We start from the raw sequence: 13,464 nt of genomic DNA on the forward strand, positions 1-13,464 counted from the left end.
GCCCGTGACTGGGGAGGGCGAGGGGGGCGCCCGTGACTGGGGAGGGCGAGGGGGGCGCCCGTGACTGGGGAGGGCGAGGGGGGCGCCCGTGACTGGGGAGGGCGAGGGGGGCGCCCGTGACTGGGGAGGGCGAGGGGGGCGCCCGTGACTGGGGAGGGCGAGGGGGGCGCCCGTGACTGGGGAGGGCGAGGGGGGCGCCCGTGACTGGGGAGGGCGAGGGGGGCGCCCGTGACTGGGGAGGGCGAGGGGGGCGCCCGTGACTGGGGAGGGCGAGGGGGGCGCCCGTGACTGGGGAGGGCGAGGGGGGCGCCCGTGACTGGGGAGGGCGAGGGGGGCGCCCGTGACTGGGGAGGGCGAGGGGGGCGCCCGTGACTGGGGAGGGCGAGGGGGGCGCCTGTGACTGGGGAGGGCGAGGGGGGCGCATCCTGTCCCTCCTGGGGAGGGGCCTGCGCCCTGAGGCAGCTTCCCGCGCGTCCTCTGCCCGCGCGCCTGACATTCCCCGCCCTGGCCCGCCCGGCAGGGACAAGCTGCCCGAGGACAGACACTACCGCCTTGTCTCCAGCCTGGGGGCCGCCACACAGCCACACTCTGTCCCAGGGTCTGGTCCGAGCGGCCACCTGCCTGCCGGGTGGGGACGGGCCCTGGGCGGGCGGCGGCCGGCCTGATCCTGGGACCCAGGGGTCCCGCCGTTTTGCAGACCTCCCGCCCCAGCTCTGCTCCCTCCGGGTTGGCCCCGAGCCCGCTTACAGCTGGAAACCAGGACTGTGGGGTGGCCCGGGGCTGGTCGGTTGTTCCAGTCTGTGCCTGTGCCCTCCCTGGACGTGGCTTACAGCCATGGGAAGAGGGTGCCGGGCAGGGGGAACCGTGTGTGAGAGGCCCTGGGATAGAGCTTGTGCACAGCCAGAGGGACCCTGCAGGAATAGACCGACGAAGGGGGAAGTGAAGGGGCCGACCGGGGGGTTCCTTCAAGGGCTGATGGGAGCCAAGGAGCGTCTAGAGCGGGAGAGGGACAGGGTCTCATTATCATTATTATTTTAAGATAGGGTTTCACTCTGATGAACAGGTTGGAGTGCAGTGGCCCGGTCTCGGCTGACTGCAACGTCTGCCTCCTGGGTTCAAGGAATTCTCCTGCCTCAGCCTCCCCAGTAGCTGAGATTACGAGCACGCGCCACCACATCCGGCTAATTTTTGTGTTTTTAATAGGGAGAGTTTTGCCATGTTGGCCAGGCTGGTCTTGAACTCCTGACCTCAAGTGACCCGCCCACCTTGGCCTCCCGAAGTGCTAGGATTACAGGCATGAGCCACCGTACCTGGCCTTCTTTTTAAAATTTTTAAAAAATTTTTTTGTTTTGTGTTTTGAGACGGAGTTTCTCTTGTGTTGCCCAGGCTGGAGTGCAATGGAGTGATCTCGGCTCACCACAACCTCTGCCTCCCGGGTTCAAGCGATTCTCCTGCCTTGGCCTCCTGAGTAGCTGGGATTACAGGTGCCCTCTACCATACCCAGCTAATTTTGTATTTTTAGTAGAGACGGAGTTTCTCCATGTTGGTCAGGCTGATCTCGAACTCCCAACCTCAGGTGATCTACCCACCTTGACCTCCCAAAGTGCTCGATTCCAGGTGTAAGGCGCCATGCCTGACCCATTTTTAAAAATATTTATTTATTTATTTTTATTTTATTTATTTATTTTTTGAGATGGATTCTCGCTCTGTCGCCCGGGCTGGAGTTCAGTGGCACGATCCTGGCTCATGGCAAGCTCCGCCTCCCGAGTTCCCGCCATTCTCCTGCCTCAGCCTCCCGAGTAGCTGGGATTACAGGCGCCCGCCACCACGCCTAGCTAATTTTTTGTATTTTTAGTAGAGATGGAGTTTCACCATGTTCGCCAGGATAGTCTTGATCTCCTGACCTCGTGATCCGCCCGCCTCAGCCTCCCAAAGTGCTGGGATTACAGGCGTGAGCCACCGCGCCCGGCCTTAAATTTTTATTTTTGAGACAAGGTCTTGCTCTGTCACCCAGGCCAGAGACAGTGGCACAATCACGGCTCGACCCAGCCTCAACCTCCTGGGCTCAAGTGACCCTCCCACCTCAGCCTCCCAAGTAGCTGGGACCACAGGGACATACCACCACACCTGGCATGCATTTATTTATTTATGTGGAGACAGGATCTTGCTATGTTGTCCAGGCTGGTCTTGAACTCCTGGGCTCAAGCAATCCACTGGCCTTGGCCTCCCGAAGTGCTGGGATTACAGGCTTGGGCCACCACACCTGGCCTAGGGTCTGATTCTCTTTTTGAGAAGCTGCCTCTGGCTGGCGGGTGGAGAGGGAGCTGTGAGGGGCAGGGAGTTGTGAGGGAACACTAGATGCCTGGGCTAGGGTGCGGAATGTGGGGTGGGCAGGAAGCGAGGGCCCGGGCCTCAGATGGTTCCCTGCCTGCTTCACCCGTTGATGTGGGACTGACCCAGAACTCCAGCTGATCTGGCCATTCAGGAAGGACCCCCAAGCCAGAAAGTTGGATCAAGCCTTTCCTGAACCCCACCCGGTGGATGCAGCTGAACCCAGCCTCCCTGAGGCGGGAGAAGGGGAAGCCAGAGAGGGCACAACTCGTGCTCCTGGGCCCCTGGGAGGCACTGGGAAGGGTAGGTGTCACCTGCCAGGAAGGGAGGAGCCGATGGGGTCGCCTCTGGGGCATGGGAGCCGGACAACTTCACAGGCCTCAGCAGGGCCAGGAAACCGAACCCGAGTGGGGTGGGCAGGCGGGGCGCCTCGGGCTCCAGGGAGGTCTTGACCCAGAGCAGCCTCCTGGGCGGCGCCAGTGCATTGTGCAGTTTCATTTTCTCTGCTGAAGCAGGGGAGGGGACGGCAGCACAAGGGGGACGTCATAGGAGGCCTTGGAGCTGCAGGTATCTGTGCCTCCATGTTTGTGCAGATGGGGAAACTGAGGCCCAGAGAGGCGTGGGAGCTCTTTGGAAGCAGGGCTGGCTCTGGGCCCTGACACCAGGCTGAGAGGGCTGTGGGTGGCGGCAGGCACAAAGGGCGGGCTGTAAGTTCAGTCTCTGGGAAGATGGGGGACTGGGGGAACCTGTCTCCCACCCCACACCTCTGGTTCCCGCCAGGCCCTGCCCGTCAGCCCAGGCCGCCCCCTGTGGATGCTGCCCAGAGCGCTGGCATTGTTCGGGACATGGGGCCGATTCTCCAGAAATCCCCTACTTGAGTTTGGGACACCCACTGCCAACCCCTGCCGTCCTCTCCCTGCCTCACTGCAACAGCTCTGGAAGCCTGAGGGTCCTTGGCAGTCAAGGCTAAGCTCAGCCTCAGTCTAGGGCTTCGGTGCTCCTTGCGTTTTTGTTGTCGTGCTTTTGATGGAGTCTTGTTTTGTTGCCCTGACTGGAGTGCAGTGGCGTGAACTCTGCTCACTGCAGCTGCCTCCTGGGTTCAATCAATTCTCCTGCCTTAGCTCCTCAAGTAGCTGTTTTTTGTTGTTTTTTTTTTTTTTGAGACAGAGTCTCGCTCTGTCACCCAGGCTGGAGTGCAGTGGCTGGATCTCAGCTCACTGCAAGCTCCGCCTCCCGGTTTCCCGCCATTCTCCTGCCTCAGCCTCCCGAGTAGCTGGGACTACAGGCGCCGCCACCTCGCCCGGCTAATTTTTTGTATTTTTAGTAGAGACGGCGTTTCCCCGTGTTAGCCAGGATGGTCTCGATCTGCTGACCTCGTGATCCGCCTGCCTCGGCCTCCCAAAGTGCTGGGATTACAGGCGTGAGCCACCACGCCTGGCCTGCTCCTTGTATTTTACTAAGCATCTACTACGTGGAGCTTTCCGAGGGCCCACAGACCAGGGAGGGGAGGGGTTGGGTGGCAAAGCTCCTCTTCTGGCAGGTGGGAGGGGAAGCGAGAAAGCAGGGGGGCAGGGTACCCTGAACTCGGGGTGTGGACCACGGGCCTGCAGAGGGGTGAGGAGGCGGATTCTGCTGCAGCTTTTGGAGCTGCAGGGTGAGGTTGCTGTGGGGAGGTCAGAGAACCACAGAATTCCTCGGTTCCTTCCTGGGCGAGTGAGCGTGTGGTGGGTGCCTGGTGGGGTGGCGAGGTCTTCGGTTCCTGGATCTCCTTCCCACACCGCAAAGGGCCCTGTATCTTTGAGGCGGGAAGCTCTGTCCCTTCAGGCGTATCCAGCAGCACTGGTATTCATTCATTCATTCATTCATTCATTCATTCATTTCGTTCGTTCGTTTGAGGCGGAGTCTCGCTCTGTCACCCAGGCTGGAGTGCAGTGGCACGATCTCGGCTCACTCCAACCTCCGCCTCCCGGGTTCAAGCGATTCTCCTGTCTCAGCCTCCGAATAGCTGGGATTACAGGTGCCCGCCACCATGCCCGGCTACTTTTTGTATTTTTAGTAGACACGGGATTTCACCATGTTGGCCTGGCTGGTCTAGAACTCCTGACCTCAGGTGATCGGCCCGCCTCGGCCTCCCAAAGTGTTGGGATTACAAGCGTGAGCCACCGCGCCCGGCAATTCATTCATTCATTTTTTGAGACAGTCTCATGCTGCTGCCCAGGCTGGAGTACAGTGGTGGGGTCACAGTTCACTGCCCCCTGGACCTCCCAGGCTCAAACGATCCTCCCGCCTTAGCCTCCCGAGTAGCTGGGACTACAGGCGCACACTGCCACACCTGGATAATTTATTTATTTTATTTTTGGTAGAGATGGGGTCTTACCAGATTGCCTAGGCTGGTCTTAAACTCCTGAGCTGGAGAAATCCTCCCACCTTGGCCTCCCAAAGTGCTAAAATTACAGGCGTGAGCAGCCGTGGTTCTGGTTTTGTTTTGATATGTGACAGGGTCTAACTCTGTTACCCAGGCTGGAGGGCAGAGGTGTGATCTCGGCTCACCATAGCCTCAACCTCCCAGGTTCAAGCAGTTCTCCCACCTCAGCCTCTTGGGTAGCTGGGAGCAATTCTTGTGCCTCAGCCTCCATGCCCAGCTAATTTTTGTATTTCTTGGTAGAGACGGGGTTTCACCATGTTGGCCAGGCTGGTCTTGAACTCCTGACCGCAAGTGATCTGCCTGCCTCAGCTGCCCCTGATATTTGTTAAGTGCCTACTGCATACCAGCCCTGGGAGGTGAGGCTACAGCAGCACTGGGTGGGCTGTTTTCAAAAGACAATGATTGGGCCCGGCAGGGTGGCTCATGCTTGTAATCCCAACACTTTGGGAGGCCCAGGCAGGTGGATCACCTGAGGTCAGGAGTTTGAGACCAGCCTCGCCAACATGGCGAAACCCCTTCTCTATTAAAAAAACAAAAACTGGCCGGGCGCAGTGGCTCACGCCTGTAATCCCAGCACTTTGGGAGGCCGAGGCGGGCAGATCATGAGGTCAAGAGATCAAGACCATCCTGTCGAACATGGTGAAACTCTGTCTCTACTAAAAATACAAAAAAATTAGCCGGGCTGTTGGCAGGTGCCTGTAGTCCCAGCTTCTAGGGAGGCTGAGGCAGGAGAATGGCCGGAACCCGGGAGGCGGCAGAGTTTGCAGTGAGCGGGGATCATGCCACTGCCTGGGCCCCAGCCTGGGCGACAGAGTGAGACTCCGTCTCAAAAAAAAAAAAAAAAAAAAAAAATTAGCTGGGCATGGGGGCAGGTGCCTGTAATCCCAGCTACCCGGGAGGCTGACGCAGGAGAATCGCTTGAACCTGGGAAGCGAAGGCTGCAGTGAGCTGAGATCGCACCTCTGCATTTCAGCCTGGGCGACAGAGCGAGACTCCGTCTCAAACAAACAAACAAACAACAACAATTGGATGACAGCGAGTCTGGGGTTGAATCCGGACTTGGCTTCTTTGCTGTGTGTCCTCAGGAGGCTTATCTCCCTCTCTGGGCTTTTGCAAGCCCAGGCTTAGGAGGTGGGGCTGTTGGATCTTTCATCCTGTTTGGCCCTCCTGGGGCTGCAGAGTAGGTCTAGGTGGGCAGGAGGGTGCGGAGAGGACTGTCCCGCTCCATCTTCTGGTCTACGCCAGGAGGTAATACCCTTCCTTCTTCCTGAAACACCCTTCTCTGGCCTTTGATGCCTGGTGAACGCCTATGCATCCTTGGTGGCCCTGTCTCAATGTCCCCTTCTCCCCAAACACTTCCTGGTCGCTAGGCAGAGCCTCGTCCCCTCCTGTCCTGGCTGCTGAGGGGACAGGGAGGGTCCCACTTTACAGAAGGGGAAACTGGGGTTCAGAGATGAAATCACTTGCCCTGATTACCCCTAGGGGAAGAGGCAGAGCTGGGATTTGAGCCACGTCTGACGGACGGCAGGGCTCAGTGAACCAGAGCTTGACCTTATCTCCCTCCCGCAGGGTCCTGGTGGCAGAGACCACGTCCCAGCAGGAGCGGCTGCAGGCCATCGCAGTGAGTTTCCGCCACCCCGCAGACAGTGTGGTCAGGGTGGGGAGGTGGGGGGACCTGGGGTCTCGGGCCCTGGGCCTGTCCTGGGTTATTTGCTTGGGAAACTTGAGTCCTGCTGACCTGCAGAGAAGGAAAGTGGAGACCCCCTGAGTCCGTAGCTCCTGGACCCCCGGCCTCCCTCTGCCTGATGGGTCAGCGGGGAATCTGAGCCTGGCCTTCCCTGGAGCCTTGCCCTCGTCCTGCAGGAAAATAAGCTTTGGTGGTGGGAGCACAGATGTGCTCTGGTGCCGTCTTGGTGGTCTCCAGCCCAAGAAGGCCCCTTTGGGGTCTAAAGACCCTCTCCATGACCCGACCCTCCTGGGATGTGGCCTGTTTCCCAGGTTCAAGTGATTCTCTTGCTTCAGCCTCTCAAGTAGCTGGGATTACAGGCACGCGCCGCCACGCTGGGCTAATTTTTGTATTTTTAGTAGAGATGATGTTTTTCCGTGTTGGCCAGGCTGGTCTCGAACTCCTGAACTCAGGTGATTCTCCTGCCTCGGCCTCTCAAAGTGTTAGGATGATAGGCGTGAGCCGCTGCGCCCGGCCAGTCATTCGTTTTCAAGACAGGATCTCGCGCTGCGGCCCCGGGCTGGAGTACAGTGGTGCGAACCGCTGTCACCTGGGAGCCAGTGGGCCACGCAGATCCACGGACGGAGGAAGCAGGGTCAGGCTGGGCAGAGCCTCGTGCGGGTGTGGGGGGGTCTCCGGGGCCCCCATGCCCAGCCCCGACCCCACCCGGCCCTCCCCACAGGAGAAGCGGAAGCGGCAGGCGGAGATCGAGAACAAGCGCCGGCAGCTGGAGGATGAGCGGAGGCAGCTGCAGCACCTGAAGGTCCGGGTGGCCGGGGCCGGAACCCAGGGTTAGGGAGCGCGGGCGGCAGTGAGGCGGAGGTGACCCAGCCCCGGACCCCTGCCCAACCCTGACCCCGGCCCCAAACCTGACCCCGTCCCCAAACCTGACCCTGACTTCAATCCTGACCCCGACGCCAACCGTGACCTCAATCCTGACCCCGACGCCAACCCTGACCCTGACCTCAATCCTGACCCTGACACCAACCCTGACCCTGACCCTGACCCCGACCTCAACCCTGTCCCCGACTCCAACCCTGACCCTGACCCCAAACCTGACCCTGACCCTGACCCCAAACCTGTCCCTGACCCTGACCTCGTCCCTGACCCTGACCTCCACCCTGACCCCGACCCCAACCCTGACCCCAAACCCAACCCCAAACCTGACCCTAACCCCGACCCCAACCTTGACCCCCACCTGACCCTGCCTCCAACCCGGACCCTGACCTCAGTTCTGACTCTGACCCTGACCTGACCCCAACCATAACCCTGACCCCAACCTTGGTCCTGACCCCAACCCCGACCCTGATTCTGACCCTGACCCTGACCTCGATCTTAATCCTGACCCCAACCCTGACCCTGGTCCTGCCCCCAACTCTGACCTGGACCCCTGCTGCCCAGTCCAAGGCACTGCGGGAGCGCTGGCTGCTGGAGGGGACGCCGTCCTCGGCCTCGGAGGGGGACGAGGACCTGAGGAGGCAGATGCAGGAGGATGAGCAGAAGACACGGTTGCTGGAGGACTCGGTGTCCAGGTGAGGGCCACAGCGTGCGTGCGACCGGGCTGGGCGGGGCCTCAGGGGCTGCTGGAGGACTCGGTGTCCAGGTGAGGGCCACAGCGTGGGTGCGACCGGCTTGAAGGGGCCTCGGGGACCACAGGCTCCCGGGAGGGTGTGGGAAGAGTCGTCCGTGTGCTTTGAGGGGTATGTGTGAACGGGGCAGGCCAGGACTCAACGTGCTTTGAGGGGGACGCAGGCCGGGGCAGGCTGGGGCAGGCTGGGGCATCCACCTGGGCCTGGGGCAGCATGCTGGGGGCAGAGGCTGGCTGCGTGGCCTCAGGCAGGGAGTGGCCCCTTTCCCCTCCCGCCACCTCCGTTTGAGCCAGCGAGGGATATGAGATCGAGCTCACGGGTCCCTGGGGCTGGGTGTTGCCGGCATTGGGCATTGGCCTCCCCGGGGGCTTCCTGGCGCCAGCCCAGCTGGCGGATGAGCTCTCCCGCGGTGCGAACAGGGACACAGAGCAGCTGGGCCCGCAGGAAGCTCGGGCGGGGGCAGGATGGGGACAGGAAGGGGAAAGTGGCCATCCCTGTGGGGGCTGGGACCAAAGGCCTGGAGTTTCCGGCGGGCGGGAGGCCCAGGCTCTGCTCGGGGCAGCAGGGTCAGGGCGGAGGGAAGTGACAACCAGGATTCCAGAGTCTGCCCTGGCCAGGGAAGGGCCCAGAGGCGGGAGGCCGGCCGGCCGAGTCACTCGGACCTCACAGGCCCCGCCTGGATGCTGGGTTCTGACCCCCGTGGGGGCCCCTCCCTGGCAGGACGTTCAAAGGCATGGACAGGCTGGGCACAGTGGCTCACACCTGTAATCCCAGCACTTTGGGAAGCCGAGGCGGTAGGATCACTTGAGATCAGACGTTTGAGACCAGCCTGGAGAAACCCCGTCTCTACTAAAAATGTAAAATTAGCTTGGCGTGGTGGCATGCACCTGTAATCCCAGGTACTCGGGAGGCTGAGGCAGGAGACTGGCTTGAACCTGGGAAGCAGAGGTTGCAGCGAGCCGAGATCACACCACTGCACTCCAGCCTGGGCAACAGCAGGCTCAATAAAAATAAATAGGCCGGGCACGGTGGCTCATGCGTGTAATCCCAGCACTTTGGGAGGCCGAGGCAGGCAGATCACGAGGTCAGGAGATCGAGACCATCCTGGCTAACACGGTGAAACCCCGTCTCTACTAAAAATACAAAAAGTTAGCGAGGCATGGTGGCGGGTGCCTGTAGTCCCAGCTACTCGGGAAGCTGAGGGAGGAGAATGGCGTGAATCCAGGAGGCAGAGCTTGAGTGAGCCGAGATCGCACTACTGCACTCCAGCCTGGGCGACAGAGCAAGACTCTGTCTCAATAAATGAATAAACAAATACAAATAAAAATAAAAAATCAATGAAGGCATAGACGTGCTGGGCGTGGGTGGGGGCTCACACCTGTAACCCCAGCACTCTGGGAGGCGGAGGTGGGTGGATCATGAGGTCAGAAATTTGAGACCAGCCTGGCCAACATGGCAAAACCCAGTCTCTACTAAAAATACAAAAATTAGCCGGGCGTGGTGGCAGGCGCCTGTAGTCCCAGCTACTCGGGAGGCTGAGGCAGGAGAATCGCTTGAACCCGGGAGGCGGAGGTTGCCTTGAGCCAAGATCTCACCATTGCACTGCAGCCTGGGAGATGGAACGAGACTCCATCTAAAAAAAAAAAAAGGAAAAAGTGAAAATATATGGAGAAGGTATGGACCAGGGTGGGGCAGTTCTGGTGGGTTTTGTGGTGCCTTGGAATGAGCTGAGTTAGTACCGGACTTCCTGGGCCTCAGTTTCCTCCACCTGTGGACCAGGAGGCAACAAAAATCCCCACGGTGTGTCTTGTGTTTTTTTTTTTTTTTTTGAGACGGAGTCTCACTCTGCGCCCAGGCTGGAGTGCCAGTGGCCGGATCTCAGCTCACTGCAAGCTCCGCTCCCGGGTTCACGCCATTCTCTGCCTCAAGCGCCTCCCGGGTGGCTGGGGACTACATGGCGGGCCTGCACTCGCCAGTATTTTTGTAATTTTTTTAAGTAGAGACGGGGTTTACAGTGGGTTGCCAGGATGGTTCTCCATCTCACTGAACCTCGTGATCCGCCCGCTCTCGGCCTCCCAAGTGCTGGATTACAGGCTTAGCTTGACGCCACCACGCCCCGGCCTTCTTTTTTTTTTTTCTTTTGAGACGGAGTCTTGCTCTGTCACCAAGGCTGGAGTGCAGTGGTGTGATCACGGCTCACTGCAACCTCTGCCTCCTGGATTCAAACGATTCTTCTTCCTCAGCCTCCCAAGTAGCTGGGACTACAGGCGCCCGCCACCACCCCCGGCTAATTTTGCATTTTTAATAGAAACAGGGTTTCTCTACGTTGGTCAGGCTGGTCTCGAACTCCCGACCTTAGGTGATCTGCCCGCCTTGGCCTCTCGAAGTGCTGGGATTATAGGCGTGAGCCACCGCAGCCGGCCCCACTGTGCATCTTAATTCCAGCAACCATTAAGCACCAGCTGTGTCCCTGGGCTGAACGGGATGTTCAGACAGGTGGGGCTGAGACGGGCCTGGCCCTGTTTGCAGAGAGGTGGACGATCAGACACCTGGGCGAAGGCAGTGGGAGTTACTGTCCATGGGGGCTGGGCACACTGGGATTCTTTTCACGCGGCCCTAGTGGGCACAGGCTCAGGCCCCTTGATGGAAGGTGAAGACCTGGCTTGAGGCCTAGTTTGCTTTCACAGGCCTCAGCTTCACCCCTCCCCGGGGAAACCCGCTTCTCAAGTGCTGAAACTGAGCTGCTCTGGGTCTCCACTACCTTCTGCCAGCTCGGGCTCTGCCCAGACACCTCCTGCAGGAAGCCCTCCAGGCTGACTGTGGGCTGGACCCCTCTTCTTGTTGGGGGGAGGGGAACGTGGGTCTGGCTCTGTGTCCAGCCTGCCAGCCTGAGCCCACCTTGTTAGACCTACGGACTCAGCCTCAGTCTGCCGTGTCCTGGGGCTGGGGCTGAGCTGCCATGAGTGCCGCCCGCCCTTGCCAAAGCCCGGGGCTGGGATTTCATCTCCCGGTTTTGTTTTCCTGGATCTGTTTGTCCCGTTATCTTCTAACACTTGGAAAGTGACATGGTTTTTCCAGTTTCCCGGTGAGATAAAGTTTCCTGTTAAAATACACAGATTTGAGCGGGAAAGGAGAGTTCGTTTGATACAGATAGAGACATAAACAGCACAGGCCGGGAGTCAGGGGACACGGGGAGCCAGCCCTGGTTTGAATCCCGCCTCTGCTACCTGCTGGCTCTGAGGCTTTTGCACTCCGTGCCTCAGTTTCCCCCACCATGAACACCATGGGGTTGCCTCTCGAGGCTGCCTGGGAGCCTTGAATCCAGAGAGCTGGGCCGGGCGCGGTGGCTACGCCTGTAATCCCAGCATTTTGGGAGGTTGAGGCAGGCGGATCACCTGAGGTCAGGAGTTCAAGACCAGTCTGGCCAACATGGTGAAACGCCATCTCTACTAAAAATACAAAAGATTAGCCGGGTGTAGTGGTGCGTGCCTGTCATCCCAGCTACTCGGGAAGCTGAGGCAGGAGCATCCCTTAAACCCGGGAGGTGGAGGTTCCAGTGAGCCAAGATCAAGCCATTGCATTCCAGCCTGGGCAACAAGAGCGAGAATCTGTCTCAAAAAAAAGAAATTTGGGAGCTGTCGTACAAAAGGTGCCCAGAGCCCTGCGGGGGATACAGGAGTCACCCTCACGCACACCCTCTCCCCAGGTTGGAGAAGGAAATTGAGGTGCTGGAGCATGGAGACTCCGCCCCAGCCGCGGCCAAGGAGAACGCGGTGGCCCTGAGCCCGGTCCGGGCCCCGGCCCCGAGTCCAGCCAAGGAGGAGCGCAAGACAGAGGTGGTGATGAATTCACAGCAGGTAAGGGGGTGACCGGGGGGCGGATCCCCAGGCCTCCACTCCCGCTGGCCCCAGAGCGAGACCCCAGCCCTTCCATGTCAGCGCGGCTGAGGGGACAGGCCCAGACTAGAGCCAGGCATTCGATTTCAAGCTCACCGGAGCCACTTCCCAGCTGTGTGAGCCGTGACACATGGTTTCACCTCGCTGGGCCTCGGTTTCCCCATCTGTAAGACGGGGGCGTAAGGGGAGCAGCCACCACTGGGGGCATCGGAGGGCTCAGGGAACCGCAGGAGATGCTGGTGGGTTTGGCCATAGTGATTTTTGGTTTTGGTTTTTGTTGGTTTTTGAGACGGAGTCTTGTTCCGTTGTCCAGGCGGGAGTGCAGTGGTGCAGTCTCGCAACCTCCGCCTCCCAGGTTCAAGCGATTCTCCTGCCTCAGCCTCCCGAGTAGCTGGGACTGCAGGCGCCCGCCACCACGCCCGGCTAATTTTTTTGTATTTTTAGTAGAGATGAGGTTTCCCCATGTTGGCCAGGCTGGTCCCAGACTCCTGACCTCCCGTGACCCGCCCCTCAGCCTCCCAAAGTGCTGGGATTACAGGCAGGAGCCACCTTACTTGACCTGTCTTTTGTTGTTGTTTTTGTTTTCGACACAGGGTCTTGCTCTCACCCAGGCCAGAGTGCAGTGGCACAGTCACAGCCTACTGCAGCCTCAACTTCCCCAGCTCCAGCAATCCTCCTGCCTCAGCCTCCCGAGTAGCTGGGACCACAGGCGCACGCCACCACGCCCGGCTAATTCTGTCTTTTTGGTAGAAACGGGTCTCCCTCTGCTGCCCAGGCTGGGGTTGTCATGGTTTCTATTGAACCCCTGCTTTGTTTCATGTGGCTGAGCCTCCAGAAAGCCCTTCTCATGGGAACAGCATCTCCGTTTGACGGGAGTAAAAACCCAGGCCCACAGAGGTGGAGGGGCTGGCTCAAAGCCACGCAGCTGAGTGGTCCTTAGTGGTCTCAGCTGTTGAATCTGGCATCTGCCATGTAAGACAGACTATGTTAAAACCAGACCCTTGGCCGGACTTGGCCCCTCACGCCTGTAATCCCAGCACTTTGGGAGGCAGAGGCAGGCACCTCACTTGAGGTCAGGAGTTCAACAAGACCAAGCTGACCAACATGATGAAACCCCGTATCTACTAAAAATACAAAAATTCACCGGATGTCATGGCGGGCACCTGTGATCTCAGCTGGTCGGGAGGCTGAGAATCGCTTGAATTCTGGAGGCAGAGGTTGCAGTGAGCCGAGATCCCGCCACGACACTCCAGCCTGGGCGACAGAGTGAGATCCTGTCTCAAAACAAAAAAAAAAAAAGACCTGGTTCTGGGCACAGTCGCGGACCTCACTGAGCTCATGTCAGGTGGGAAGATGGCCATGAGTCAGGAACCACCCAGGGAGGGTGGTCAGGCCGAAGAGGTGGGAAGCCCAAGGCGCCGTGGAATCCCCAAGGAAGTTCCTCATTCGTGGGAGGGCTGGGCGGGCGTCCTGGAGGAGGTGGATGTCGTGAGGGCT

General features: G+C 59.5%; 1 protein-coding gene across 1 annotated transcript in view; it reads left to right on the forward strand.

The window, feature by feature from the left end:
* The window catches only part of PALM (paralemmin), a 31,361-nt gene that overhangs the window by 2,594 nt on the left and 15,303 nt on the right, over positions 1-13,464 (forward strand). The window contains exons 2-6 of the mRNA XM_017885672.1: positions 6,326-6,377; positions 7,165-7,245; positions 7,884-8,014; positions 11,778-11,928; positions 12,160-12,181. Of these exons, the coding sequence (XP_017741161.1) occupies positions 6,326-6,377; positions 7,165-7,245; positions 7,884-8,014; positions 11,778-11,928; positions 12,160-12,181 (437 nt within the window). The remainder of the gene's footprint in view (positions 1-6,325; positions 6,378-7,164; positions 7,246-7,883; positions 8,015-11,777; positions 11,929-12,159; positions 12,182-13,464) is intronic.

Source organism: Rhinopithecus bieti, unplaced genomic scaffold, assembly GCF_001698545.2.
Source record: "Rhinopithecus bieti isolate Rb0 unplaced genomic scaffold, ASM169854v2 scaffold_15283, whole genome shotgun sequence".
Classification (NCBI taxonomy): domain Eukaryota; kingdom Metazoa; phylum Chordata; class Mammalia; order Primates; family Cercopithecidae; genus Rhinopithecus; species Rhinopithecus bieti.